Source organism: Diuraphis noxia, unplaced genomic scaffold (assembly GCF_037042655.1).
Source record: "Diuraphis noxia isolate RWA-SAM2 unplaced genomic scaffold, SU_Dnox_SAM2 contig0003, whole genome shotgun sequence".
Classification (NCBI taxonomy): domain Eukaryota; kingdom Metazoa; phylum Arthropoda; class Insecta; order Hemiptera; family Aphididae; genus Diuraphis; species Diuraphis noxia.
The window spans coordinates 81554247-81582116 of NW_028301713.1; the positions used below are offsets into that span (position 1 = coordinate 81554247).

Genomic DNA, 27870 nt, shown 5'->3' on the forward strand with positions numbered 1-27870 from the left:
TTGTGTATATTTGTGTATGTTGAATTGTGTGCGCGTGAGTCGTAAGGCGCACACCAACGATCAGTATTATCGTATTATTTGTACTTGTTTTTATTATTTGATACAATATGGCTCTTTTGTGTTACACAATTTATTTAATATTCATGGTATGCATGTCGATACGAAAACTTATTGTTATTGATTAAAACCAACCCCATTTCTGCGTATGCATTACTAAATCTAAAAAATAATAGTTTCAAAAATCGATATTTTCAATCAAATTAACGTCGGTTTTAAAATTCTGATTTTATTTTTTCACACAAATCACTAATTAGAATAAGTAACAATATCGAATAATATACTAATAAACTATCGTTGTGGAATATTTGTTATGGACTATGAACATGGTAATTGGTAACGCATAAATAATTCATAAGCTGTAAAATAAATGAAAAATATGAAACGACGCTCGTTGGTTCATTCGTCAAATTTGTCCGCAGTCGGACGATCATAAATTGGATATTGTTCTTCGATAACTGTCATGTACGACTGAATGATGATCACTAGGTAACCTCCCACTGCCATGACACTCTGATAAAATATGAAAATGTATTTCAAAAATGCGACTTTTCACTGATATAATTTATTTTAATCAACACAGTGATATTATATTATCACAACATTGGGAGGTTTGATGTACTTAGCTTTGTATTTTCATTAAATTAATTATTTTATTAACTTTCTTATGCAGTACAAACTGACCTTCATGTTTTTTTTTATTTTTCAAATTTAGAATCAAAACAGAACACATTTGACGTTCAATCTTGTAGTAATTTATTCGTTGAAATATTAAGTTTGAAATAGGATATGTAATTAAATTAAGTTTTTACTATTTTATGATCATTGTAGCCATTGTAGGTACAGAGAACAGACTATCCTAGTTTATATGAACCTTCTAAAACTGTGTTTGAATATTATTCGTATTCAAGTAATAAAGATTATTTAATGACAAGTTTTCCACTTTTTTGAAATTGAACTTCTAAGATTAATATTTAGGTAAAGCTTTTCGAGTAAATTTTATTGCGAATTAAAATATTTTATCGGGTAACTATAAATGCATAATTAATATATTTGGTAAAAAAATGTATTTTTAGAAAAACATAATAGTCTACTATTCCATACATTTGTGTGGTGTGTTGTTGATATCTTTGATCCTCTAATTCTTTTACACTACAGTCACACACCCTAATGATCACTACTTACGAATCGGTACAAAGGAAATTTCAAATATTCAATACAAAAAAAAAAAAACGATTGATATCGAAATGAATAATAGAACCTTTTTCTATTCTTGTTTGAAAATACGACGCCGAGATAACTAGTTCCTATTGCTTCTAAGGAACAATAAAATCTTTACTCATCCGAGTATTAATAATCATTGATATTATGATGTTGTGTTATGTTTGTGGATAAAAGTTAAACTTATTTTTTCCTAGAATGTAAAAAAAACTCACTGATAAGAAATATTCGTCGTCCAAATAACTCAAGCCATATAAAGAAAATCTTATTTTCTTGTTATCAATCCTTTCCAAGAAACTTTTTATCTGAAATAAAAAACACGAAATTGCCAATAATAATATTAATTATAATATGGTTGAAATAATAATGGCTTCGTTGCTTCGATATCATAATTAAAATTGGCTTTTTGTGCGCGTTAGATTTTCATTACCATCAATAAAATTATAAAAACAATAAATTAAGATAAATAGTATTTTACTTGTGTCATCATTGTATAACTAACAGTGTATTCATTGTTCGATAAATCAATCACCTTAGTTCAATAAACATAAGATTGGGAATTACACACTACTAGGAGAAAAATAAACCACGTTTCAGCGTACTGACTTGAGTTTTACTCCAATAATAATTTTGAAAACAGATTTTATTTTACTGTTAAGTAAACTTTGGATTCTGTGACTCACAATTTTAACTTATTATTCTTAAAAAGAAAATTTTCAACTGAAATTAAGCGAAAAAATGCTCATATTTTTAGAAATTTATATTGGAAATAATAGTTTTAATTTTTTTTTTTTTAAATTCAAACTCAACGGACTAAAAATAGAATAAGATAATAATTTCAAACATAATTAGACGCCACACACACATTTGTTGTCCCTGTCTTACAAGTGCGTTACATAACAATTTTATGCTCAGCAGTTTAGGTTTAGCTACGTTAGTTTAAGAATTTGAGAGATCGACCTATTATGAAACTTAATGGTAACACCTTAATCTGTGTTTATATGTTAAATCATCAATTTTTAGCAAGTTTTTCGTAAATAATACAGCGCAATTTAAAAATAATCGTAAAGTCAAACCTCACTTAAAAAACTGAATAATTGAAACCATCTGCATAAAAACCAAACACAGATAATTTTCTTATAATTTAGTTTTATAATAAGTGACCCGCTCTAATTTGTATGTATACAAACGAAGCTAAACGTGGTGAAATTTAAATACAAAGAATCAATTATGTAAGACGCGCGGAGACAGCAAATTCATGTTTAATGGTCCTCTAAGAACACGATGCTTATTAACTATACATATTAAGTCAAACAGTTTGTTTGCTTGGTTGCTCTGAAAGTACGTAGTACGCGTACAAAGTATAAACGCAAAATCACGCGTAAGATTGCTTTTAAGTTTTAAGGGCAGTAGTCCGCCAAATAAATCAAGTTCATTTTCAGTTAATAGTATTATTACTAAAGACTGGAATTATATTCTCTTAAAACGCCTAAAATATTACGCTAATATTCTTTTAAAAAAATCTTCAAACATTCTCATTGTGTTCTCATAAAAATTTGAATAAAATATAATCAATAATCATCAATATATACCTCTGTTTTAGTATGCAATTTTTTTTTACAACATTCCTTCATGATTATACGTTTATCTTTTTTTAGTATGAAACTACTGCCAGCATTGCACGTTAGCGATTATGTTTAGTGAACGGCACTGCAACTTATGATAGGTGGCATTACACTATACGCGTAACTACATAAACGGTACGATTAAGTACCAACTTAAAGATTATCTATAATGTTATTATTATTTCACGGGTCCTGTCTATTCAGTACCTAAACTGAAGGCCTACAAGGACTTTTGAATACTAACGGCCTAGGGGTATGACAACATTTTCCAAAATCACATTTAAATAAACGATAAATACTAATAAGAAAACAGTTTTCAACGTGTCGATCTTGCATATTATAATAATTGCATTGATTAGAAAAACGAGTTAAGTAGATCTTAGCATAGTGATGCAGCGTACTGCACTATAATAACATTACGTAGGTGATAATAAAGTGGTGTACATCATTGTTTATCCCTCGCAGCCACGCCCCACTTTATCTATCTAAATGTTTAATGTTATCAAACGAGGTTTATGTATAATTGACTATTGATTCGATCGATGTTCGATATCCGCATATATACGTTGAAATATGTACATAATGTATCTAATAGGTTGTCATTTGATACGTACAAAAAGAAACCGATATCAAATTATAAAGAAAAGTTTGAATGATTTCATGAGGTTTAATGACTGAAAAAAAAACTGAAATTAAATTTACGTTAAAAAATTGCTACAGATAGAACAGCAGGTTAAACATTAAATTCAAGATAAAATAACCATTATATATTCCTGCATATTATTATGTAAAAGTAAAAATTAATGAACAACAAGAAAAAATAATTCAGAAAATTGCAGCCTCAATAGTCAATATTATAACTTACTATGATAATATATTAAAGTAGGTATAACATATTATTGGTATTATGCACGTAATACGTACTGGCACAGTAGCAAACATGTTATTTGTTATGAATTACTCATTTATTTTTTGTTTTGAATTCACAATAATTTTTAGGTTTTTATTATTACTTGTTATATTGTGTAGTAAGTATATAGGTAGTAATAATATAACAATAAAAAGAACTCAGAAGCTGTAACAGTAGCTAAAACAAGCTATCAATATATGTTTCCGTATATGACCTGTATGACTGCGTTGTAAATGTGCAACAATATTAAACAATGTCCTATAGAGTATAGACTAGTCATAAAATCACTTTGTTCTTAGTATTATAACAAATATAACATGATAATATTATGTTTAGCCAACTGTGTTTTCTCCTTTTTATGTTTATTGTATATTCCATTTTGACATTTGTAGTAAAATAATTCATGTTTACACCTATAATTAGGCACACTAGTATAATAATAATAATAATAATTATCATCATGACGAGTATGCATGCTCAATAGTCAATAAGGTATAATATTTATGGCACATTTTAACGTAGGATGAACCTGTTTTCTTTTATATTTCTTATCCATTTCGCATAATTACCATTCAAAAAGAAATTTTATGTAAAATATATTGTTCTTATTAAATGTTTACTTAAACGGCTAAGTAACACGATATTTAAATATTTATTTTAGGTTAATCTTGTTGTAGGTATTAAAATTAAATTATGAAGGATACTTTAAAAACGCGTAAATACATTCTTATTTCTTACATAGACGAATAACAGTTTATTTCAATTATACTACAACTAATAATAATAATACTCAACTCCATTTTTTTCGTCTTCTGTCAAACGTTTGTGAAATGCAGCATTTAGAATAGTTTTCGTCCGTCTGGCCTAATGTATACGCAACAGTAAATATATGAAACAAAATTCACATCGCGTATGTATTTCACATAAAAATATGAAATAGGTATATTTTTTAATATAGATGCCTAGATGTGGATAAATATTATTATACTATAAAATTGTAAGGTGTACTTACTTCGTTGGACGCAAATGAAGCGGCTTTGCATACGATATATACCCTTATCATATAGTGCAGCGGCCATATGACCATAGATAATTGTGGTGTGATTTTAAAATTTGAATATGCCATGATGATGCCCAAAACGAATAAATGGGGCAGCATGCTCAGTACGCAAGTGATGATGCTCAAAAGTATCAGCACCTTTTTCAGATAAATACGCGTGTATAAAACAATCGATAAGAATGAGATATTATAATACATAATTAGAGCACGGATTTTAATGCACTAAAAAGCCATATAATATGCAGTAAAAACCACAAAAATATACAGGAAAGTTTTTTTTTTTTTTAATTTACAAATTCAACAATTTATAATAATTAATTATTGAAATACTTAATGAAAAAAACAATTTTAGGGAATCAATGCCAACAAAATTACTTTTAATATTTATACTGGGCAAAATATTGTTTTATACATTTTTTTAAATGTTTGGATTAATATGCTATACGTTTCGAATTTTGTAAAAATTTGCAAAAGTATACTGCAAAACTAAATTTCCCCATTAGATTCAAATTATTATGATCCATGAAGAAACTGACAAAAATCCAAAAAATTGAAAAATAAAAAAGAATGTGATTGCATATAAATTAGAAATCCGTGCTCTATATACAATACACAAGTAATCGTAAATTTAAAATTTCAATAAACACCTGTTGAAAATAACATGTAACATAAATCATTTATTATTATTAGTGCATCATCGGTTATTCAGTTTTTATGTAGCGATACCACCAATACCTGATAAACGCCATTTATGCCATCGAGGATGAAACAGAGGTCAGTGTGTGCTCGGTTTAACTTCCGGATGTGCGTTACCATATTGGTTGGCAGCGTCAACTGGTCTGATATTGTGAATAAGCCTGGTGGACGTATCGTTACTGAAATCATCTCCAAAATAATTAAAATTTATAAAATATTTTTCCACACATTCTACTTGATTAATTTTATACTCACCCAGATTTTTACGGACTCGAAGTCTGTCCAGAGATGCGTTGAGACACTTAAAGCATTTTGCTAACATTGAACAAATACACCAGAATTGGACACACAGCGAAATCGCCGCCAGTTTATGAATAACATTGTCCTACATAAAAACATCAAAAATCAACAACCATCATAAGCGTAGAAAATTAAATTTGAAAACTTCTGTGTGTATATAATAATTTTAAGAAATGGTTATAACTGTCAATGAGTATTTTTAGACAAGATTGATAAATAATATTATGTGTATAAAAAGCAAGTATGAATAGACATAGAAAAAATTTATATAAAATGTTGGTAAAAAAAATTATAGTTTTAACATTAGTGTGATTCTAGCTATAGAATATAATGATATAACCTAAACCAGTGTCTCGCAACCTTTTTTATAATAATATGGTGACCTATTATTATTCTGCCAGGCGACCAATCATAAAAAAAAGTCTAATTTTATTCAAAATGATACAATTGATTGTATAATAGGTCTTAGTTCTAATTATATAATATTATAATATGTTCGCTGTGAACAATCAATAAAAAAATGATCAACCCAAAATTGAGTACCGATGTAAATTTGGTTTGGAAATACTATAGTCAGTACCTTAAGGTACCTACAATTAAAATGAAGAGCTTCCAAGCAAACGTCAGTCTTATCCTTTTGAAACTCGACGTAACCGATACGATTGACAAGATTATGTTCATTATGATCATCATGATGGATTCAATGCTAGTGTTGTGTGCAATCGTGTCAATCTTGTTCTTGTCTCCTAAAAATCAGTCATATACCATCATTGTTTGAATCGACTATGCATTACATATGTAAACATTACGAATACACTGCAGTAGGTTACGTTAGGTTTTTAAACTTAATCTACGTAATTGTTTTGACATTTAAACAAACCAATAATTGAGCCATGGCACTTGAAAAATACACCGAAGAGCTCAAAAACTTTTCTTAGTCCTTTTAAGTGAAACGGCATCAATATGTGTATGATGATCATAATCGTTTGATTTAACCACAGAGATATTATGAACATTGGTCCCACTACAATCTGTATGCGATCGTGAATCGTTAGCTTAAATTAAAAATGTATTTAATAATTAATTATTATAAGTATTATATAAAAACTTGAGTTTTCAGAGAAATAGGCGTAAAGTTCTTTAAGTTAAAAATTTAATTTTTTATATAAGATATCACTACCAATGAGGAAAACTGGGCCAGTTATGGGCCCAGATGTGGGCCCTCTGAAGTCAATAATAAATAATGCTGTTAATGTCTGATTCATAAGATTATTATAACATAAATTATTAAAATTTAAAATATTTGATGTATTTACATTGCTTAAAGTTCTATTTCCTTGGTATTTGATTGCATTCCTTAATTCCCGTGTAGAGCTTCCGGAAACTATAAGTAGTATGATATAACTCAACGAAAAAACTAATCCTGGTTTACACCACAAGCTCTTGTTTTTCTAAACGAAATTACACAGTTACGCAATAAATCTTGTTGTTTTTGTAGTATATAAATAATAATTAAAGCAATGACCAACTTTGATCTAAAATACTATTTCTGTATATTTTAATAATTATTAAAAATTATATACAATAGATATAAATATTAAATACCATTTCTCTGTTATTCCTTGGTATACGGATGGGCATCCATCCAAACAACATTGAATAGTAATAGGGAACAGAAAAACTCTTGAACACAACGTATGAATCGACTTTCATGTTTGCCGTTCAAAACTGAAATGAATTAGTTTCACTATTTTTATTTATTTTGGACGTGGATAATATTATTATTTGGTATAGGTACGTACCTACCTACTTACAGCAACTACGATTGGGAATTAGGTTTATGACGTATATATTATATAATATTGGTTTTCAGACACTATCCATAATATTATTATAATTGTTTGATATTGTTTTCGCTAATATTAGGCTTTAAAGACCTAAGAATAGTTATTATTTATTAATACGAAAAATTAATCTTGTTGGGTCAATAAACTTTCGACTTGTTTCAATGTTTGTGTATACAACTGATTACTATACAGTAGTATTATTAGTAAAAACATATTTTTGACATTGGTAAAGTAGTATACCTATATTATTATAACTGCGTGTACAGCTTTCTGATGATCATAATTCATAACTTACTAGTTATCAAATATGACGTGTTAACCGTATTATAATTTATTATTGTGTACCAAATATTGTTACCTAATCTTTGGACTTTAATAGGTCATAAGGAAACTTGATTTAAACATTTTCAGGTTTTCTTATGAGTAATAAAATACCTCTAGTGTGTATACATGAAATTAAAATTATAGTAAGCTAGACTAATTTGACTTATATATTATCAATGATATAATCTTGATATTCGAATAGATCGTACCTAATATAATAATATATCATAATAAAATTATATACAGTACTTATGATTATTATAGTTATTATTTATTCTTCTTCTATTAGGTACTGCACTATTGCGGTTATTACTTATTAATTATTATAGATGAACGATGATTAAATGTAACAAATTAACAATATGTGTGTACCCATACAATGAATCATATAAACAACAATACATTTTTAATTCAAATAGCATTTAATAAGTATATTTTCTTGGAATACCACTCCGTGTTAAACACGTATAAAACTCCACGCTTAAACAGTTAAAAATCTTAAACTCACAGAGGTGAAATAACTAATTTTGTTTTTTTTTTAATTTTAAATCAACTGATCGTATTATTTGTTGTTCATACTGTTTATTTGATTCGGGTGTAAAACAGTTCCCTTCCGGATAACTAATGTATGAAGAAAAAAATGCACATAGCCCGCATTATATATATATATAGAGGTATTATTTATAAATAATAAATTTATGTTATACCTATTGTTATGTGAATACAAAATTAATTTGTCAATATGTTACCAATGTTAAGAACACATTTTAAACATACAATTTCTCCCAGTATGGCGGAATACAGCCAATACAGGATCGTCATTCGTTTGGAATTTTTACAAAATTGGAAACATATCACACCAATAATAGCTTTTAATTTTTAAAACAATATTGTATTTGTAATCGAAAAGTTTTTTAGTACTTCATAGCATGAAAACAGGAAATTTTTTGTGTCGATGCCCATGATCATTATGGATAATTAAAATTTGGAGCGTAGATTTTATCAAATACACCTGGATTTTTGTTTATCCAGACGGATAATTACGGATTCCCGAAAAAGTAATCTGCTGGGTCACCTCTCCGCCACCGGATTTACGAAATGCTGAAACTAGGAACACAATATGATTCTATTCCGACTGAACAATCAGCTGAGTTTCAGAATGCACGAATTGTGTAGGTCACGGTTAGGAGGAGTTGAATTAAGCGTATATACGGCATACCTATATACATACGCTAGCGATTACGCAGAAGAATAATTAAATAGATATCAATATGTCTGTATTTACAGTGCTTTGTTATGTTGAATATTTGAAAACCACACGATCAATAGTTGAACACATTTGATATTTTTATGAAATTAATCGCGTAAAAATACATTTCGTTCGATTTATTTGTTATGAATTATGATAATATAATGGATATGTGCAGTGTGTGTGCGACCTGGGGATAAACTCATTTTAATTGCTGACTATAGTTTATACACATTATTTTAAAGCACAGTTCACACATGCCTAGTTTATAACATATATTATTTTTCATTACAATCATTAGTCATATTCTGGATTCGTCTCGAAGATCAAAATAACTCAATCCAAATAGGCAAAATGTAGATGCGGTCGTGCAATATTGATAATTTACTAATTTAACGTAGGTCGTAGGTCATTAAAACAAACATTTAATATTATTTATTTTTTCATTTGCTTCGGTATGGTGTTAACCAGTATTTTGTGATTTATATATCTTACCTTTCAACCATCTTACCTTCGCGTGAGCCACGTTCGTCACGGTCGTATTCGTTATCTGTTTATTCATTGTACGATTGTATAATATATTATGTGACATGTGCCAATGTGTGTTGTGCGCATTGTCAAAAAGTAAGTATCAAAACACGTTCGATGTACCACGCACTAATAAGATAATAATATGAAGGACTAGTACATATATTTGTATTGAATCTTTATACCACATTACCATAATACCATGCGGTGGAAAAAACAAGTGGTAGGGACTTAGGGACTACTTGATGTGAACAAGTAAATGCTAAAATACCTACTCGTATATGATTACCTACTAGAAGACATTTAGGTAATTTAATTTTTTTTCACTGTGCTAAAATAAACCATAGCACGCAACTTGACATTTTTCCTCTATACAAGGAAAATCTATGAATCATAAATAATTTTTTGTCATTAACTAGTTAGTAACCATGACGAAGAAAACCTTTCGATAATCGGTCAGAAACATTTTATCGTGTATCCAAGCCCAAAAACATGTAATATTTATGTTTAAAAAAAGTTTATATTTAATAATTTATATTTGTGCAGTGTTAGGATAAGAATGTACCAAAACATGAAATCAACAATTTTTCAACTTAATATTCTAAGAGAATTATATATTTTTCATTTATGAAAAATTAAACAACAGTCACCAGACGTGTTTATAATTCCATGTTTCCAATTACCTACTCAAGAAACACTAGAACATATATAATTGAAGAAAAGAGATATTTATAAGTTATAACATTCTCTACCCCGTCTGCACAATATCTAATAAATAAAACTTATTTTTACACTACGGCCATAGCAAATTGTTAAAAAGCAAATTTTGTGCTTTTGTCACTTTTTTTCTAAAATTTTACTTAATAATTAAACATACGAAACTTGCCAAAGTTGCAACAACTGCAAGTCTATATTGTCTATTTATATGTAAATAATAATAATCACAAAACCATCGTGTCTAAATTGTGTTACTGACGTTACTGTTACCTATTACTTAGTATTATTAATATTTGTTGTGTCCACTGTCCAAATGTAATGCTCTGCGGCAAATGTAAAATCATGTATTAAAAAAAATTTCATATTTTATGAGAACATTTTTTTATCCTAAGAATTTCTCATTTTCAAACAAAAATATTATTATATACACATGTAATGTAAATACAAAAACTTCTATACTTTCGGAATAATTGTTTTATTAATTGAATTATTTATAATTGTATTGTAAATACTTAATATTTAACGAAATTACAATCTATTTTAATGAAGGAAATGTTTGTATGAGTATAATAAAATCCATTAAGGATAGTCTATCGTACTCAAAATTCTTAAATTTAGGTACAAAAGACGTAATCCTCGACCTGAAGATGTACGTATGTCTGGATGGCGACGCCAATTTTGAAAGAGAATCCCACACAGGCAGTGGCGTATTGATGGAGAGCACAAAGGGCCTACGCCTCCCACCTCCAATGACCGTACTTGTGTATTTATTTTATAACTACGTTAGTAACTGTTTTTTTTTATAGTAACTACAGATGAGTACCTTTATTGTACCTATTGTTAAAGAAAGTGTATATTTTTAAACTGTGGTTATTTATTTGTTTTTAAGTGTAGCTATTTGTACGTCTACATATCTGGTGTATTTTTGTCCCTCTACCCCATTATTTATTTTTAAATATACCCCTGCTCTGCACATGTATTATTGGCTAACGAAAAACAAATACTTTTTTGACTGCATAAATAGTTGCCATTGGTTACAAAAAATAAAATAGTTATTAATTATTATCATTCTATATCATTTTAGACCTGTATTTTATGACTCTTAAAAATATGTGTATAGCTTACATTTAACAGAGTAACGGCGTGCATCCACTGGCATTATTTGATTTGTCATGGACATTGCCTTGCGAGATCAGCTAGTAGAATAGAATATAATAATATATATTATTATACAGCAATTGTATATTTATATTAAGTAAACGTATACCAGTTTTATTCACACCTGGTGGTGGACATTGTGCCATGGTGAAAATTAAGGTTCTATTCATACACTATTACATAATAATATATGCTGTATACCTAAGTGGTATAATGACGGTCTGTAAAGCTTATCCTCAAATATTTTTTTTAGTTGACAATCGCAACAAAAAAAAAAAAAAACTTGAAAGAAATCTTTTATTTCTGTTGTTGTATATAGTTTTGAATATTTCAAAAACTATATTATAGTATACTGTTGAATTGAATGGCTTTACGGGTAGTGGGTACCTATAGTATATGAAATTATGAACGAAAAGTTAATAAAATGACAATATTATTGTTGTACACGTGCACACGGCAATATATTAGAATATAATGTAATATATATATATATATATTATTAGTATCTAACCGTCGTTTATATCCATCCCGTCTATTAGGGTCTGTTTGTGGTTCAGCGCGCACCTGTGAAAGTCATGAAATGGAAGGGTTGTCAAGTATATTATGTTTAAACAATATTAGGATAATGATGAACTTGACTTGTATAATAGCAACATGATTATACGAGACCTAATATTGTTTATTGAATGTATTACATTATAATATAAGTGTTGTGATGGTCACGCTATTATTTAAATTTAAACCGATTTTCTGAGATTTCGTTTAACTATAGTTGTACTGCAACACGATCACCAAATACGAAATTACACTGATCACTGCCTGAAAACAGACCACATTTTGAAAACAAACGAATTTTAAAATGGCCTTTTATTGTATTTAGCCAACCGTAGAATTATTATTATTTTTTTTTTTTATCTATGCATCGTTTTGTCCATAATTATTTGCCTTACCGACGATAAAAGCGTCTTGTCTACCGTCACCATACCACAGACGTCGAATTTCACTTTGCTATGCCTCAGACGCCGGGACAATCGTTTCATCTGAAAAGATTGGCACGCCTATTTTAGTTGATAATAATATATTATTATTATTGTACACTGCCCTATAGCTCAGCAAAAGGGCCGATAAAATGTACAGGCGTGTTGTACTTTGTACGGTTTTCGGAGGATAAAACAATAACACTACTATATACGATAACAAAATACGTAATAAATAATTTGGTCGAAGAAAGTTTGTATTGCGAGCATCTACAGAGATTGGTACGCATGCGATAAATTTGAAACACGTTTTATTTATATAATAAATTTTGTAATCGTATTCGTATTAGGTACGTACCTCCCAACAGTCGCTGTTCGCGCCCAACGTTCCTCTCGCGATCTGAACCAAATCGTGTAGACGGTCATCCTGCAGTTATATAGGTACAAATTAATATAAAATCTCTTTACAGGGGTTATTTTATAATTAGATATTGGTTCACGCTGCGTAGGCTAAAAATGCACACAAATTAAACGATATCACGTGACACGCATGATGCACTAAACCCCAAATGACCAAATTATAAATGGCACATAAGGGCCAAAGGTAAAAAAATGACATGTATAATTCGCGCCAAAATTAATATTTTATCTAAGTAGTTATTTAAAAATTTCTATAACTTATAAACAATTATATTGTATTTGAAAAATGTTCAATAATAAATTGTTAAAATATAATATACATGCAAATATAAATGTAAATGTATTAAAAGGGTTGCGATTTTACAAAAAAAAATGTCAATAGTAAATCACGATAGACATATAGAAATCAATACAAATTTAATAAATCGGTTAGTTCTAATGTTCTAAATCAAATGTCTGTTATTCAATTTGATCTATTCACCGTGGCACACCTAATAGGACTAACCATACGATATGTGTTTGGCGCTTTTGTACGATACGACATTTTTTTTCTCATCTCATTTTGGCGCCGAAATAAATACACGTGTGTATTTAGGGCCAGACACCTATCATCGACCTATATCTATATATAGGCAGGTTACACGAACAGACGACAAAATCGGTATATGTAGGTACCTGGTCGACGACCGACGAAGCTGCGAAACACATCAGGGCTATTCTACCGGCGCAGTTCAGCACCCACGACAGGTGCACGATGGCCAAGAGAAGCGGTGCCCCTCGAATCCTGTACGACGAAATCGTGTCGAACAGACCGCATACCGTGTTGAACATGTAACACAACGCGTTTATCAGGACGCGTTCCTCGCACACGTCGCAAACCAGTATCACGCCGTCCATCAGTTTCCCGTACGCCACTTCCGCCTTGTACACGTCGTCTGCAAAATGCGACAGTGTTGTATCATATCAAAGCGTTGGGAATCGTTTTTTTTTTTTTATTAATACGAGCCTGCAGCATACGTTTTTTATTTTTCACACCCCCAAGGGGAATATTTTTTGAAAAAAATCTCGATGTATAAAACCTACCGTCATCCATCGAGTATTGAACGCGCGAACGGTTAGTTTTTTACTAAAAATCATTTGAAGATAACGCGCTGAGGCTGTATCACTGACTTTGGAAAAAAATACATATTATTTATTAGTAACGACGGATAAAATACGGGTCCCGTGATTAATGACTTTTAGTGCCTCAATTGCAAAATTTCAAGAGCTGCCAAAAACTTACATGCACTCCCCTCCCCCCCCTTCCCCCCTCCCCGCACTCGCAGCCGTGACTATGTGATGTGGTGTTGTTCTAATACTTTATAAAAATATAATATGTATATATCCTCCCGTATATACTTACACCTGTGATAATAATTATTTCTCGTCGCGTTCGTTGTCCTGCCGTGACCTTTTGCCACCGTCGCGGTCGGCTTCTGCGACGAAACCGTCATCTTCTGTAAGACGTTGTTCAGCCTTAAAAATCCGTCTTCGAGACTCCAACAAAACCACGCGAACTGAAGGTCTACTGTCAGTATTCCCAATTTGCAAAAATCCTAAATCGCCGAGCATAAAACGATTGTTACAGTGTCATTAAACAAATTCATTTTTCCGGTCTGATTTCCAACCGACCTGAAAGAGCAAGTTGTACGCGGAACCGGCTTTCTTTTGGATACCCGGAAAGTTGTACGAAAAACATGCCGGCAATATGTTTCCAACGACTAATACAATTACGATTACGACTCTCCACGTGTCTGCAAACATATTTCAGGCAAAAATAATATAATACGATCCATTAATTTTCCAGCTCCTCGTGGATTTAACATCCGTTTATACTCATTGACGTTTCCGGTGGTGGCAGCGTCGTGGTCACTTCTATTTTTCTACCAATCAGCGAAAACACGCAACTTAGTAAGCATACGGCGTTGTATGTCCAAAAATCAAAATGTATTATTTTTTCGAAAGCCACGTCTTGTTTGGTTTTCTGAAATCATTATTTAACCCTCCCTAAATGAAGCGTGAGTAGGATACGGATAATGTACAGCTGCAGTTTATATGGAATATATTGTGATCAATTTTTTCATTCCAACGGCCCAAGCTTGTATAGCATTATTATTATACGTCTACAATATTATTAGGTACTCGTACCGGGGCGTTCGAAAAATTATTCTGCGAGTGGAACTTTTAAACGTGTTTTTTAAATCTTTTAACTTATTGAACACATACAAACATAAAATGATGGGTTGCGATGGGGTTGCCTACCACCCCTTTATAAACATAACATTTGCATAGTTATTTACGAAATTTTACATTAGATTTAAGGCCGTCTTAAGGACATAAACAAGCTCAATACTACCAAACAACAATAGGCGAATAGGTCACTATATAATCACTATATTATAGAGGTACTTTATATGGTTGTATATATATAATTATTAACGACGACATTATTTAATTATTACAGTTAATATTTAATAGGCATATTATATTTTACTTTTGTAACTAATTACCGATAGTCAATTAAACAATCGAAAATTTGCTAAACGTACTTACTATAGTCAATTCATTTTGGAAGGGGTATATCCACTTGAACAAACCTACATTTGCTATATCATCAATATTTTAAATGTTGTACAGGTATTAAAGTATGACTTATTATTATAGTACAACAACCAAAAACAAAAAAATGTCTTTAAATACTACATATATAATATAAAACTAAAAATAAGAAAAAAAACACATCACCCTAAATCCGATACAGACTATAGGGACAATATAGATTTAATTATCTCTTCAGCCATATAATCTAAAACTAATTACGTGTTTACGTGATATTTTTGTTTTCACCTCAGTATCTTCCATCATCCAAGGTTTCATTACGTAATCTATTTGGTTGCCAACGATGATTAAACACCATAACAATGAAATTGTACACGCTATGACCTGTGCACAAAACAAATAATTATTTATATTAATATTATATTTGCATATTATAAAAATTAATTAATTATTATACTATGATTTGTCGACACATGCGATGAGTTATGTATCATATCCCAATTACTTATAGATTATAGAAAAACAATAAATTGTATGTTTTTTATAACATTTCAAATTGAAGTTGGGTTGTGTTTACCTTATGTGTTTTCGGAATGATTGTCATCCAAGTACCGAAAAACAACGATATGTAATAAATAAATTTATAAACATGGTTTTCGATGAACACTACGTCATTCATTTTAAACTCAATTCTATTAAATGCTAGTTTTTTTTATATAAATTGATTTTAAAAATAAATATTGACATGAAAAAAAGTTTGCTACAATGTACTTATCTATTGTTTGCGCATAACATAAAATAATAAGAAAAAATAATATTTGTTTTGGAATTCACAAGAAACGTTTATTGTATCGTAACTGACTTAAGAATAGAATTATATTTATGACAAAGTTTTAATGAAATGCTTATAAATTGAACTTTAAACCTCAAAACTTTAAAACATATGCTTATGATTCAATATTTCTATCTTCTATCTATGTTTTGTATAATATATTATATGTTTTAAATTTGTAATAAAATTATATTAATAATTTGATTGCAGATCGAGATCTACAGATTGGTCATCGGCCGGCTAATGTTGTGAAAGACAAAAAATTGAACTTTGTCACTTGGGAACCATACTTTTGTGTTCTACTGCAAGACGAACAGACATTAACTGCATATAGAAGCGAAGAATTATCCGTAAATACTTTTTTGTTTTTTCTTTATTATAACAATTAAAAAATTACATTCAATCTCTTACTACCCAACAATTTAAATTAAAATATGTATATATTAAATATAATATTTTATCCAATATACATTTTTAATAAATTTCCTATTTTATTTCTTAGATATTCCCTGGGACTGCGCTAAGGACAATAACGCACGCTTTTAAGGTTGGTGCTTATGGAAATAATAGAATGTATCTATAGTTTTTTTTTTTTTTTTTTAAGGTATCTAGTCCGAGATAATTAAATAATAATGTTTACAAAATATACTGATAAATCAATATTTAATATCTAGGAATAAGATTTGTATGCATTAGTAATTAGTATGATTTTTTGCTATTCGTGCTTTTAAATATTTGGATGGTACCTAATATTGTTTAATCTAATCTAGTATTGATACAGATTAGTGATTACCTATTTTTTGGTTTGCATATTTTACATTTTTTAATATCATAGAGTTTATTTTTAAGGGGGATTGTAGTGAATTTTATCCAACACATTCGAGTACAAAATCTGATCACTATTCACTATATCAATAATTATAATATTTTGTTTGAGATTTTTATGTTTCTGTAACCTAACATGTTACGAAAACATTAAGTTCTTTAATTGGTTAAGTCTTAAGTCTAACTCATATCATTGCATATTTTTCCTGCGAACAAAAATAAGTAAAATATTAGTTTACTAACTCCAGAAAATGTTTACCCACACATATAGTGTTATTTTATTCAATTTATTTTAAAATTATAAGATGTAAAAGTATTGCTTTCCTCTCGCTTGATGATAGTTTGGAAATTATTGATACATTAACTGTATATTTAATTGCAATTATTTGTAGCATATTCAAAAAAAAAAAAATTTAAAAAAATAATGCATATTTTACATTTTTTAATTACCCTATTTGGCTATTTAAAACTTAATAAATATTATTTTACTTGGTATGAACTATGAATTATAGTATAAAATAAATAAATTGTATCATCGAAGTTTTTAGTAAACACGAAATCTCTTACTACCTACCTATTTACATGATATATGTTTGTCTGTGTGAATGTTTTTGCTTTTATTGTGGCTATTTATAATGCTTGTGCTTTTATTAATCAAATAATTTTTTTAGATTAAGTTACGCTTTTATAATAACGATTTTACTAAATTTAGTAAATTATATATTTTAGCATATTGGAGACGTTACCTATATTTGTATATTTATTATTTAATATATAATATCATGGATTTATGAATATTATGATTTTTTATAGATCCAACATATTATTAGTAAATTGCATAATATATAGTATATTGTATATATATATATTATAAACGATTTTATGAATTATATGACATTTACTTATGGTCTAACAATAGAAATATTTATTTTATCTTCATTCTAGTTACATAATGTAGCAATATTTCAAAATGAATTGTACTGCAGTGTACATAATATTATAATATACTGTAGCCTGTAGGTCGTCTATACCAAATAGTGAAAAAGTTGTGATAGCTTGAATATTACACAAACTGGCCATTACAAAAATTTAAGTTTGAAATATTGATTTATATTATTCTACAAACATTAAAAATAATTAGACATCAACAAAGTATGCTAATCTAATTACATATTGCGTCATGAAATGGCCGAAATCTTTTGATTAGGTTCCTGGTTGTATAGTGGTTTGTAATCAAACTACCATCAGTCATCATCGCCTTGATTCTATATTTTCTCTACAACCACCAGTCAGTGATAGCCTATACATAGGTAGTGTTTGAAAATTTCATGAAATTTAAAATTATGAAATATTTAATATAATAATTTATTTTTAAATAAGTTTTGTTTTTACGTATAACTATTATAACTTACCTTCATAATTTTATAATATTAAAGAAAACAATCACTATCATTAGTGATGGTTTTCTCTGGTTAGGTTCTTGATAAATAATCATTATTAATATTTGTATTAAAAAAAAATGTCAATGTTTCACGTTTTTGTGAAATATTTCATCACATACTGAAATGTTTCAAATGAAATATTTTATATTTAAAACACTATATTATATAGGTTATAGGTACTTAGAACGACAGTTCGCGCGAGATGTCGCGGTTTTGATAAGCCAGCCGTAGTCAGGATTTGCTGGACCACACCTGACGAGTCGTGTGTTAGTTGTTTTAATTTTCGTTTCATTCAAAATAATAAGTTGTATATGATTCATTATTTTTAATCCGACACACGCCTGTTGATATGTGTATAATTGATTTTAATATTTCATGTTTAGTAATTTTATATGCCTATGTTTGTCTAGTATTAAAATATATTATGCTTAACCATTAAATAGATAGTCTTAATATTTAATTTGTTTAATCATCAATGTTGGTGTTACCTCCGTCCATCCACTACCGAGACACTACCGCTGAAGATGGGCTGCATCAATTTATTGTGGTTTACTGGTATGACTGATATCCAAATATGCATTGATTACTTTCGAAACAAATCGTAATATTTTTTAGTTCCAACTTGAAAAAGCTTAAATTCAACATCACTATATTTTAGCACTATACACTATTGTATTATTTTGTATAGTAGGTATAGAGAAAAATTCCAAATGTATGTATATTGATATTGTCATATTATACTATGAAACAGGACCAAGAGCGCATATTTTTCAGATTAATTTACAAGTGAGTGATAATATAAAACAGCGACAGCGTTACTCCCCTTCAAGTAGTAATATACCTCCATCAGATTTTTTTTACACAGTTTAAAATTATTTATCTTAATTACACAATCGATATATAATTAAGTCCATTTAATAATTAATTATTCAGAAACCTAGTTTTAATCGTAGGTATCTAGATGGATATTCTATTGAGTGGCATTGACTATGACTGAGAAATCTTAATCGTAACCTTCCGGTTCTTGGTAATGATTTACTTCCGGACTATAGAGCAATATTTGTTCATCTACTTAATAACGATTACTGACAAACATATTGTTTTTTGTTTTCATTAATTATAGTAGGTAGTTTTTCGAATAATTATTATTTATTATTTATTTATCTGTTTTTAATTTCGTTGTCTCTACGACAATCAGTTTGTTAAGTAACAAATAAAATATTTTAATTTTTCAATATTGAATATGTACTATTATAGATAATAGTTTATTGTTTCTAAATCATGTTTTCGTTAAAATAATTAACATCGATGAAAACAATTATTGTAAATATTGGTTTATTATTCTTGGATCATAAAAGATAAAATAATCGTTAATTCGTGAAACTGTAGTTCTAAAAAAATATCAAAGAAATTGTAATAAGTATTATAAATAATAATAATTAGTGAGACTATTAATATTATCACGAGTTCGCAATTAATAATATATTTTATAGATAATTTATTTCGTAGTAACATACCATTGATTTTCCCTTCTTAAACGCAAATTATATGATCGAGCAATGAGTATTTTGAAAAAGTCGCAAAAACAATACAATGTAATCGGATAGGTACCTACTATAACTAAATGATGTTTAACATTAAAAGACCAACGAATGTCGGCATATGATACTACCATCTAAGTTATTCAAAATGACGATAAATAGTTATCATTTGAACGTTTGAACGGTCATATTATAATACAATATAAATAAATAGTGTACAAACATCCGAGATTGTAATTTTACGAATTCATCAATCACCCGATCAAGGGTCATCGAGATTAATATATAGTTCAATTTTATCACACAAATAATAATTTTCAGTACTATTTAACTGTATAAGCTTCTGCGGCTATTGATCAGTTGATATAAAACTACCGTCCTGTTGTGAACCATTGGATAAAACTAACAAAACAACTTTATAATATTATTGTCTTGAACTATTTGTTCTCAGGTAAGTCGGATTCTTATTTATTTTATTAGTCTAATATTATTTTTCACGAAATCAATCTAACAATTTTCCTTTACATCACTGTTGTTCGCAAGCTAAGTACAAGTATTAAAACAATTGTATGCAAATAAATTAATATTAATGTTATTGATTTAAAAATTTTCTCATTAAATTATTTCTGCAATAACTTCATATCACATAATTTTATAAAGTTAATAGTACTAAGTAGAATTATACTGCTGCAAAACTTATCCATGATGTAATCTATTTAAACCAATAATAAAATAATTAAAAAAAACATATTGTTGAATTTCAAACAATTTCTATTTTATTTTCGTTGCAATCAGACTTAGGCATAAAACATAGAGAGATAGATAATGCATATATATTTCGTAACTTTTATGTATAAATATAAAATAAATTTGATAATAATATATTAAATAGAATAAATAATAATAAAATACCTGGTTGGTGAATAGCTTTTGGATAATTAAAGGTGGGGTGTTCATTGTCAAGACGCATAAGACAAAAAAGCCTGAAGAATGTAATAGGTAGTTTCTAAAAAGTATTTAAGTTTTTAATAAAGTATCTAAAGTTTCATTACATACTGTGCATAGTAAATTATTAATTGTTATATACAAGAATATGAATATTTATTTGTAAAAAAAAAGTTTTATGCCTGCGTAATTATGTGCAGTGTAAATTATGTTAATACTTTTATTTAACTGGATATTATTTATTTTTAAATGTAATTACCACTTGAAGTACTTAGGACATAAATTTAATGATTTTGTATTATTGAATCGCATCTTAAATTCAAGTGAGGGAGATGATTTTTTTTTTTTAAAGACCTTAATTTTAGAGTTAAGAGAATTAAATAATTAAATTGAAATACATTAAATATTTTTTTATAATTGCACTTTTAGGGAAGTATGGGGCATATAATAATACATTGGATTTTTCAAAATTTGAGACCTGCATAAAAATGTTATTTTAATATTAAATTTAATGAAAAAACCAACATTTACTTTGCATATACATACATAGATAAGGATATCTTTTTTCTTCTCATATTATTAATACATTTGTCTATTAATTAATTTATTATTATTTAAATTTGCACACTTTTAATATTTTACGCACATTATTTATACATCCAACATTCATTTGATACTATAGCTATGATGCTATAGCTTATATTATATAAATAATATTCATAATTTAAAAAAGTTTTTATAATAAGTTAATTTTTTTTAATTTACAAGTAGATATATTATTTTGTATTTCAGTATCTACAATCTACATCCTATACTCGTATAAATAAATGCATAATTCATTGATGCTTTACGCCTTAAATTTATTTCTGTTTATGAATTGTTTAGTGAACACATATGTATCATTTAATATTATATAACTTAAGAAAATAACATAACTTGTAAAACAGTTGATGAATTTAATTGTTAGTTTTTACTAGTGAAGCATATGAATATTTGGTTAAAATTTAATTTTCCGATATTATATAATAATTTTTCTAAATCAGAATTTCCTTATAGCCTAATAAACTATCCGGTTTTCAAATAGAAAAAAAATTGAATTATCTGATATATCTAAAACTTTGTTATTTACAACTCTACTATTAAAATACATTAACTAATGAAAATTCTAATGAAATTATCCAAATAATTAGCATATTATATAGTTCATAAAAAAATAAAAAAATGAAAACAATACCAATATACGTAATACGTACTTACTTGTGTAAAATGATACATTATGAAGGGAAAAAATAGATAATAATTTGTTGGTAACATAATTTTTTTAATTTTGATTATTACCATCATATATTATATTTTACTTGGCTAAGAAATGGATATTGCGAGAAAGGATAATTGAGATTTCATTTTGTTCCTTTCAATATATTATCTATTTGATATTTCTTAATATAAGTACAAGCTTATATACAGTTACAGGTCAATTTATTATTAAACAATTAAATTGATTTCTTAAAATATTATATGTAAATAAAAATGTGTACCATTTCCTGTTATTGTATGACTATCATTGGTATTTAATAAAAATAAAAATATATATTAACCTTTAATGTATTAAACGACTAGACATTCATTAGGTTTACCTATGTATTATCTCTAGTGAATTTAATAATAATTAATATTTTTTTCCACAGTAACATTAGTTTGTGATAATGCATCTTTTTATTGCTTCGGGTCTGTTAATTGTTTGCGGAATTGTTGACGCAACTATTTATAACCCAAGAACACAGACATTTAATCAGGTAATTGTATTTGAACAAAATTAAATAGTCATAGCCTCATAGGCAATAAATATATTCGTTTATTATAATTTTGTATCTGTTTTTTATCTATTTTTAGTTGATGGAAAGGCGGCAAAGATCTATAGGACTTCAATATCCTCAAGGATATCATTACGTAAGTTTTTTTTTTTTACTTCAATTCTTCTTTAGTTAAACTTTAAAGTTCGTTGTGCAAAAATTCTAATTTCGCCAATTTCAAGGTGCGACAAGATGTACTCGTATTTTAATCTTTATGAGTTTTATACTTGTCACTTGTGGGTTTATTGCTATAATATATGTATTCATTAGTCACGGTGAAAATAATATTCGTGTTTGTTTTATTACAGAATCCAATAGAGCCATCAATCAACGACTTATATAGTTTAAACGAGGCACTGGATTCCAGAATCAACACATACAATCCAATATATCAACATGTCGAAATGTCTAATCACGAAGTGAATTCGGTTCCAAGAACTCATTCATATCAGTCGAAGAATCCTCTCTACGATTCGGAATATGTTACAGTACAGGACATTCCTAGTTTATTTCCGGAAGATAGCTACGACTACAAATACTTAGGTTTGCCGTTGAACAAATATCTAACACAACCATCAACAACAGAAAGTGGCATTCCCATAAACCTAGTAGCTATCAGAAAGACATCTGTCTTCGGCTACCGATTCCCATCTTACAAATCTCCGTACTCGTCGGATTCTGATTGGAACCTTGGTTCAAATATTCCAAATACCATCTACGGAGATGCTCAATCAGTAGAAACAGATCCAGATACTTTAAAAGTATCATCTCCCACTGTAAGGATTGTACAACTATTGCCTGAAACAATACAACAAGATCCAATCCCCATGTCAACAGATTATTCTTTACTTTTAAAACTATTGAGTGGAAACCTAAATGAGGCGAAAGATTCGGCCAAAAATGAATCAATTTATGAAATTACACAAGAAACCCCGACTGAAGATGAATCGGATTCCTTAACTACAGAAGAGACCCAGACTGAGAACCAATCGAACATACTAGTTATCGAAGAAAACCTGACTGAAGACCAATCAAATTCTATAACTACAGAAGAAACTCAGACTGGAGAAGAATCAAATTCTATAACTACAGAAGAAACTCAGACTGAAGACAATTCGAACATTCTGATGTATGAAGAAAACCCGATTAAAAACATATTTAATTTTATAACAATAGAAGAAAATCTAACTGAAGATGAATCTAATTCCTTAACTACAGAAGAAACCCTGACTGAAAATGAATTGAACTCTCAAGTGTTTGATTCTATTACAACAGAGGCCGAATCCAATTCTATTGCAACAGAAGACGAATCGAATACAACAGAAGAAACCCAGGATAAGGACGACGAATCAAAGTCTACGACTTCTCAGGAAACGACAACAGCTTTTAAACTAAATGACGAGCTTGGTAAAAATTGGTACTTAAATTCTGATGAAAATATCAAAACCAAAGAACTATTCAAGGAATACGAGAAATTCATTACACCTCAGTTGTTTACGTCCGTAGAAAATTTCCCAGCAAAATATCAATCTAATTTATTAAGTGACGAAGATACGAACCAAAAATTCCAGCCACAGTTAGTCAATGGAATTGATACGTTCGAAGAATACGATAAATAATCTCCAAAATTAAAAAGAATATTTGATTTCACTAAATAATATATTGTTAACATATTCTTGTGTATCTACATTTGTTTAAGATAAAACACTATTATATTTTATTATTTACACTATTATTGTATTTTTTATACAACAAAAAAAAACTGTATAAATATTTTATTTAGGTTTATAGCAACTAGCGACCCAGCAACTTTTCAATTAGTATATATATATATATATATATATATTGAATATATTTTCATTATTTACCTTATTGGGCTAAAAAAACAACTCATACATGCATACTTAAATATTTTAAAAGAATAAATGTATTAACTACTGAGAATAGTGTAATTTAAAACGATTATTAACAAAACTAATGTTAACGTTATTACTTATTATTATAATTATTGTATTTTTCTATTTACTACTACTTAAGATTCGATATAGCATATAGGTACTTTCTAAAATGCACAATCTATGCAAATCTACAAATTTTCATATTGTTATTTAAAATATCAAAAATAGTTATCATAGCATGATAAGATAAAATAATATGATATTTTGAATAATTAGTTATACATTTGATAAAATTATCTATATTTATGTAATAAATCAAGAAAAAGTGACCCAAGTGGGCCAAGTGGAAACCACTCCGATGTACATTAAATGTTATGTATATATGTACAATAGTATGCAGTGTAATGAAAGTATTCAATTTGAAATTAACTATTTTAAATTAATAACGATTCTTAAAGAAATCGGTCTCTCATCTTATGTTACTTAATTTATTTTAAGATATTATTGTTATTAGAGTAATTAGTTTTAATATTTGTAGTATAGTAAATTGAATAGCTTTCAAATATCATTATGTATAATGAAAATACTGCATTATACATGATATAGGTAAATTAAATGTTTCATGTACCAAAGAATAATATTACATATCCAAATTACTAACATCGTTATTCTTCGTTATATTTTTTAGATTTTTTGGTTACTGAATGAACTACTTAGGATTACTTAGAATTGAAAATTAAAAACAAGGTTTCAATACTTACTTATAAAAATTTGAGTTTTTAATTTTTAACTGTAGAATAATATTCAAATTTTCGAAAATTTGATGAATTTTGTCAAAAATGTTGTTATTACAACAAATTATGACATTCTTTCGCTAAATTTGTTTTTGACAAAATTGATTTGGGTTTTTGGTGCAATTCAAAAACAAATAATTGTAGATATACTTGAAATTTTCACCGAATGTTTATAATATATTTTCTATATGCCATAACATTTTTATTTTCACTCTTGTGGAGTTATTTTTTGGAATAAGAAAACTTCGATATTTAAAAAATTTATAAAAATGAATTTAAGGTTCCTAATAAGTATTTATACTAGCGTTACCTATTACTAAAAAAATGTATAACAATTATTTATGAATATCTAAAAGTAGAATATATAAAATCTGAAAAATTAATACAAGATTTCTCTACATTTCCCTAACTTCATTATTTATTTATTATATTTAAAAAAAAGTTTTTCGGAAATTTACATTTCAAATATATTTTATTCTAATTTAGTATTAGACTTAATTGGATATTATTTTTTTTTTGTGATTTTAAAATAGTAATAATGTATAGTTTATACACACAATGACAATTTAAATTCCAATACTTTTGGCATTAATTAATTAAACTTGCTAATCTACTGTATTATTGATATAGTAAAATAAATAATTTTAATAGCAATAATATCATAAAATATAGTTAGCAATTTAGATGTCTGACGATCTTACGATCTTCGATCAGAGTCGATAGGTTAGGTTATCCATTACATGTGACGAATACGGTACCTCGTGTACAACAAAGCAGTTCCAATTTGCAGATATTTCTTGATTTCTATAATACAAAACTGCATTATTTTTTAATTTAAAATGACATTTGAAGTTAATTGTTACCACGTGTGAAGGAATAATTATTGTCAACAATCAGAAAATATAAGTAAACCACACCACAGATGAATATATTATGATAATACTGAGTAGGTACTTTAACAATCTACAGACTACAGTGTTGTGATGACTGTTAGCTCATGAGTCATAAGGATTGTACTTGCTATTTGTATGATTATGACAATAATATATAATATATATATATACTCGTTTTTTTAGAATTTAAAACATAAAAAGTATATATAGTTGCTAATAGATAACCGCTGTGCTGTATGCAGTAAGTTTCGAGTATATCTAATTATTCGATAACTGTAATGGATGTGTTGAATTTGAATAAAACGACAAATCATTAGATACAAATAACGATTCTGACTGGTCAGCCTATATTACTATAAGTATATTTCATTGATATTTAAGTATTTAATTTTTATTATGATTAGGTTCTTTGGATTTATAAACTAGCATCTAAATATTTTGAAATATTCTGTTGAGTATAATATATTTATATACGTACCTACATACCTAAAAATTATAGTCTCCATGAACACTTGTCTTGTCTTTTAAATTACGACAAAAATAACTAAAACCGTATTTTTAGTTTAAATGTGTATAGGTAATTCCTTCAAAATTTGTTTTCATATGAAAAAAATTGTGCATTTCTATTTCTTAATTCTTTTGGTTTCTGTAAGAACTACTAATAATATATAAGCTGTAACAATAAAAATTAAATTAATTCATATGAATTTTGAATGTTTTCAAATTGAAAAAAAAACATGCTGATACGTGTGTGTTATAATATTTTCAAACTTTTCAACATGACCTAAATTTTTTATCTACATTTATAGAAAGCAAATAGCTTATTATAAGTCGACAATTGACCACGACGCATAAAAATGCCTTTATAAACATTTAGTTAAAATGTAAAGTATCTATATGGTTATTATTACTTACTAATAATATGTGCAGAATATTATTTTCCCGCAAGAGTGATTTTTATTAATCTATTATAGGTACTATATACTATAAAATATAAATGTATTGGAAAATTGAAAACTACACGACAACTCACATACCGGAACAATTTTATTTGTATATAATATATGTATTAATATCAAATGTACGTTACTAGTTATTTATAGGTATACATCAATATATTATAGTGGTTTCATCATGACGACGTTTATTCACTGCAATGT

General features: G+C 27.9%; 4 protein-coding genes across 10 annotated transcripts in view; 2 read left to right on the forward strand and 2 right to left on the reverse strand.

The window, feature by feature from the left end:
- Positions 1 to 27870, forward strand: part of raskol (Ras GTPase-activating protein raskol) — a 143157-nt gene that overhangs the window by 48830 nt on the left and 66457 nt on the right. For 2 of the 3 annotated variants that reach the window (XM_089224904.1, XM_089224905.1), the window contains exons 2-3: positions 16730 to 16869; positions 17022 to 17066. In XM_089224904.1, coding sequence (XP_089081030.1) covers positions 16730 to 16869; positions 17022 to 17066 — 185 coding nt within the window. The remainder of the gene's footprint in view (positions 1 to 16729; positions 16870 to 17021; positions 17067 to 27870) is intronic. The other variant, XM_089224902.1, reaches the window with a different exon arrangement.
- On the reverse strand, positions 316 to 7584 carry LOC149057865 (uncharacterized). The gene is made up of 10 exons (XM_089223790.1): positions 7475 to 7584; positions 7186 to 7320; positions 6750 to 6924; positions 6464 to 6615; positions 5825 to 5954; positions 5609 to 5748; positions 4826 to 5011; positions 4609 to 4677; positions 1494 to 1583; positions 316 to 570 (listed from the first exon to the last, which is right to left on the reverse strand). The coding sequence occupies exons 1-10, from the start codon at positions 7580 to 7582 to the stop codon at positions 457 to 459; spliced, it is 1299 nt and encodes a 432-aa protein (XP_089079916.1). The 5' UTR covers positions 7583 to 7584; the 3' UTR covers positions 316 to 456.
- LOC149057866 (uncharacterized) lies at positions 12366 to 26784 on the reverse strand. Of its 5 annotated transcripts, XM_089224911.1 has the most exons (10): positions 26681 to 26784; positions 26576 to 26621; positions 15976 to 16071; positions 14965 to 15112; positions 14761 to 14882; positions 14492 to 14684; positions 13765 to 14024; positions 13028 to 13096; positions 12643 to 12732; positions 12366 to 12511 (listed from the first exon to the last, which is right to left on the reverse strand). In XM_089224911.1, exons 3-10 carry the CDS (start codon positions 16003 to 16005, stop codon positions 12455 to 12457), a joined length of 969 nt encoding a protein of 322 aa, XP_089081037.1. In that variant the 5' UTR covers positions 16006 to 16071; positions 26576 to 26621; positions 26681 to 26784; the 3' UTR covers positions 12366 to 12454. The 5 variants fall into 5 exon arrangements, with proteins under 5 accessions (XP_089081037.1, XP_089081036.1, XP_089081035.1 ...); XM_089224910.1 differs by having other exon boundaries at positions 26576 to 26723; XM_089224909.1 differs by lacking the exons at positions 26576 to 26621; positions 26681 to 26784 and adding an exon at positions 20304 to 20391.
- On the forward strand, positions 20618 to 24857 carry LOC107168207 (uncharacterized). The gene is made up of 4 exons (XM_089224906.1): positions 20618 to 20778; positions 22961 to 23068; positions 23166 to 23222; positions 23434 to 24857. The coding sequence occupies exons 2-4, from the start codon at positions 22979 to 22981 to the stop codon at positions 24742 to 24744; spliced, it is 1458 nt and encodes a 485-aa protein (XP_089081032.1). The 5' UTR covers positions 20618 to 20778; positions 22961 to 22978; the 3' UTR covers positions 24745 to 24857.